Genomic DNA, 4,080 nt, shown 5'->3' on the forward strand with positions numbered 1-4,080 from the left:
CATCCCCTCCCCGAATCCCGGGATTCACCTGCGGGCTGCTGCTGGAAGCCTGGCTGCTGTTGCACTTCTCCAGCTCTCGCTGCACCTTCAGCGCCAGCMCCTGCAGCCTGTCCTTGTCCTTGAGGGTGGCGTTGAGGGCGCGGCTCAGGTTGGCGTTGGTGGCGCTCAGGGTGACAATCCTGCGGTAGTGGCTCTGCACCTGCTCCTCCAGCAGCCTCAGGTGGGTGTCGGTGCCGCCCTGGGCGTTCCCGTACACCATGAAGAGGACGAGCCCCAGGATGATCAGGAATTGGATCAGCGAGGTGAAGAGGAAAATGTATTTGACATAAAAGCCGCAATCCCGCCTGGGAATGGCCTCCCTGGGCTCCAACCCGAATTTGGCCATGGCGAAGCTGCTCTTCTCCATCCTCGCCGCGGCTCTGCCCGCCCCGCCCCGCCGGGACCCCGCTTTTAGGGGGCTGTGGGGGGCGGAGCAGCCCCCGGCGCTGTGTTTATAAGGCAGGATTTAATATTTCCTCCTGCCGGGCTCCTTCCTGCCGTGCCGGATGCTCCCGAGGACCCGCTGGGTTATCAGGGCGCAGCTTCTGCTGGCGCAGGGACTGTTGTTCCTGGAGTGGAGAGGGGACAAAAGCTGGGATCCTATTCCTTCACCCCATTTCCTTCACCCTGGAATTGTCTCCCGCCCCAAAATTCCCAGACCGGCACAGGAATTCTAGGGATGATTCCCCTGGAAAGGCAGGGTGGGTTTCGGTGGGGTGATGGAAGGGACTCCACTGGCACCCCGATGGTGGCACGGGATGGCACACGGGGATGGGGAAGGGTGGCACTGAGTGACGTGGGGACGAAGACACCGTGGGAAGGCAGGGAGGCAGGGGGAGAAGGTCAGGAGATGCTCCGCCGTGGCTTCCCAGCATCCTTGGATCCACTTTGAAGCAGTTTTCCAGGAAAGCTGGATTTTCCTGTGGCCGTATCCTGTGCAAAGGGCAGCGAGGCATCCGGRCGCCCCCCGCCCCCCTTGGGGGGATCTCCCCGTGACCCCACTGACCCCACCCGGAGGGGACAAGGAAGGGACTGGCGGTGACATCCGAGCTCAGAGAGTCCCGATGAGGCACTTCCAGCGGGAACGAGGCTCCCTGGGATGGGAGGCAGGACCACCCCATTCCCCCACCCCAAATCCAGGTGGGCCCAGAGTGGCCCCTCCATCCCGCAAAGGTTTGGGATGGGGCGGAGGACTGGGAACAGCATTCCCACAGTCCAACCCTGGGCTCGGGGAGAGTTCATTATAGCGGGGGGCTAATTGGGGGGGGTCTTTTGGGAATGGGACAGAGCGGTGGCAGGAACGTTGGGATTCCTGGTGACCCAGAGGCTGCGAGGAGCCCTTGGGGTGGGATCCAGGATGGAGCATCTCAGCGGATACAGCAGCGGTGCGTGGGGACCCGGCGGGGCCGGGGTCAGGGGTCCGGCAGTGGCCGGGAGGGCCGGGGTCAGGGGTCCGGCRGTGGCCGGGAGGGCCGGGGTCAGGGGTCCGGCAGTGGCCGGGRGGGCCGGGGGTGACTCACTGTTATTTGCGGCTCAGGAAAAGGAAACGGCGGTAGCTGAGAACGGCTCCGGCAGCGACACCGGCCCGGCCATCGCAGACACTTCCCGGTCCCCAGGGGACGCGGCGCAGCCAGGGCAGGAAACAGCCACCGGCGAGGGGTCAGCGCCCGGCGGGGCCCGGCCCCCCGAACCCCCCCGGGCATCCTCCGGGGCTGGGGGACGGGCACTGCCGGGATGGGGACAAGGTGACAATGGCCGTGGGCAGCGCCTGGACACCCCCAGACACCCCGTTTGAGGTGGCACTGAGGGGTGAAGGGGTGGTGTCCCCTCCTTTCAGCCGTCACACCCCAAATGCCACCTTTCCCCCGCGCTGAGCCCCCTCCATGTCCCCAGGCTGTCCCCAAGCCAAGCCTCACCCCAGGGTCCTGCAAGGACCGGGATCGGGATGGGGACACGGCTGCCACCCCCGGCTCTGCCCATCCCGGCTGGGCTGAGCCACCGTGACTGCGATGTCCCCGTGTGGGGACAGACACCAGGAGTGKTCCCACAACAGGGAGTGGTGGCTCTGTGTCCCCCCAAACCCCCTCGGGGTGTGTTGGGGTCCCTGGCAGCCGCTGGGATCCAGGGTGGGATAGCCCGGAGAAATCCCTGGAGTTTGGGGGACATTTGGGCCTGGGGAGGGGACCGTTKGGTTCAGAGGAACAGCAGACAGGAGGCTGGTGGCACAGGGAGATGTCCTGGTGTCTGCAGCCTTTATTGCCCAAAAATCTCCCCAGTCTGCCAAAATTCCCAGTGTTCCCAGTTTCTGGAGCGTGGGTGTGGGTGTGGTGGCAACTCCCGGAGCAGATTCAGGAGCTCCGGTGGGAAAACCGCCCGGAATGAGCTGAAACTGCCCGAAAACTGGAGAAGTGACCCCTGTGTCCTGTGTCCCGCTGTGGAATGGGATGGGAGCACAGCGGGATTGGGACACGTGATGGCATCAGAATGGGATTGGGACACTGGGATCAGGGGTCACAGTGGGATCAGGGGTCACAGTGGGATCAGGACACGTCTCCCACCCTCATCGCTCCCGGGACGCGCTGGCAGCTCTGGGGCTGGGGACACCGCAGAATGGGAATGTCGCGCTCAGTGGGGCGGGSCCGGGGGGCTGCGGGGCCTCAGCCCTTCCTGTAAAGGGGGGACGGGGAACAGAGAGTGAGTCCCCGCACGGGGTCCTGYTGCCCTGGGGACACCGGTGACAATGGCACTGAAGCTCCCATCCCTTGCTGTGCCACGTTCCCGGGATGTTTTCTCTTCCCAGGATGTCCCCCTTTCCCAGAATGTCCCCATCCCTGGGCTGTCCCCCCTTCCCGCGCTGTCCCCCCTTCTCGGACTGTCCCCTTACTCGTGACATCCCCCCTCTCCGGGCTGTCCCCATCCCAGGGATGTCCCCCCTCCCTGGAATGTCCCTTCTCCCCAGGATGTCCCCCTCGCGCTATCCCCCCTCCCCGGGATGTTCCCCCTCCTCGGGGTGTCCCCAAAAGTACCGGGCAGGGGGACACCTGCGCCCGCTGGCTCTGTCCCTCCCCCGCCGCCGCAGCGCCTCCACCTCGGCCGCGCAGTCTCGGCTGTGGGGACAGCGGAGCCACGTGTGGGGGTGTCCCTGTCCCGGGGAGGGCACAGGGGGTCCCCAAGGGAGGGAGGGACAGGGAGGGGGAGGAGGGGACTGAAGGGACACACGGGGGATTCTCTGGGGAAGGAGGGACAGGGCAGGATGTCACAGGGACTGAGGGGACAGGGACCTTGCAGGGGTGTTCTGGGGGACAGGGTCCTTACAGGGTGTCTTGGAGCTCCCTGTGCCGCGCCTCGCAGCGCTCCCGGCGCTCCCGCAGCTCCCGCTGCTGTTCCAGCGCCTCCTGCAGCCGCCGCCGCAGCCCCCGCGCCTGCTCCGCGCCCCGCGCCACCTCCTCTGGGGACAGCGGCGACAGCGGGGTCACCCCGGACCGAGCACACCCCGGGCATCGCCTGCGGCTGGGCTCCCGGGGACGTGTGCCCCGCGCAGGGGACAGACCTCACCTTGCAGCGCCACTTTGTCACCCGCCAGCGCAGCCCGCTCGCGCCGCAGCGCCACCAGCTCGTCCCCCAGCGCGGTGACATTGGCCTCCAGCCTGGTCTGGGGAGAGGGGACGCGTGGGGACAGCGGTGGCAGCGTCTCCCCGACTCTTCATCTGCTGTCGGAGCCCTTCTCTTCTGCCCCACTGTCCCCAAGCTGTCCCCACACTCCTGATGGGCTTAGCTCCCCCTGTCATCTTCCTCAAAGGGCTGGGGACATGGATTTTGTGATTTTGGGGACAATCCCTCTCCCCTGAAGGGACGTTCATCCTGGGGGAGATGTGAGCTGTCACAGGAGGCCGAGGTCACCCGGGTGCCCCGCGGGTGACATCCCTGGTGCCAGGGCGGGAACGGGGCTCTCCGAGAGCCTGCCCAGCCCTGCCCGGCTCCCGGCGCCAGCCCCGGGAAGCGGGAGCATTTTCCAGCCGCTCTGGGCCATTGTTCAGCCGG

The 4,080-nt window shown here is 66.5% G+C and overlaps 1 protein-coding gene across 2 annotated transcripts in view; it reads right to left on the reverse strand.

The window, feature by feature from the left end:
• The window catches only part of PLVAP (plasmalemma vesicle associated protein), a 2,878-nt gene extending 2,408 nt beyond the window's left edge, over positions 1-470 (reverse strand). The window contains exon 1 of one of the 2 annotated variants that reach the window (XM_057385027.1): positions 29-470. In XM_057385027.1, coding sequence (XP_057241010.1) covers positions 29-406 — 378 coding nt within the window. In that variant the 5' untranslated portion in view covers positions 407-470. The remainder of the gene's footprint in view (positions 1-28) is intronic. The other variant, XM_057385026.1, reaches the window with a different exon arrangement.
• Positions 471-4,080: the final 3,610 nt, after the last annotated feature.

Source organism: Malurus melanocephalus, unplaced genomic scaffold (assembly GCF_030028575.1).
Source record: "Malurus melanocephalus ecotype Western Australia unplaced genomic scaffold, MMel_1.1 scaffold_771, whole genome shotgun sequence".
NCBI lineage: Eukaryota > Metazoa > Chordata > Aves > Passeriformes > Maluridae > Malurus > Malurus melanocephalus.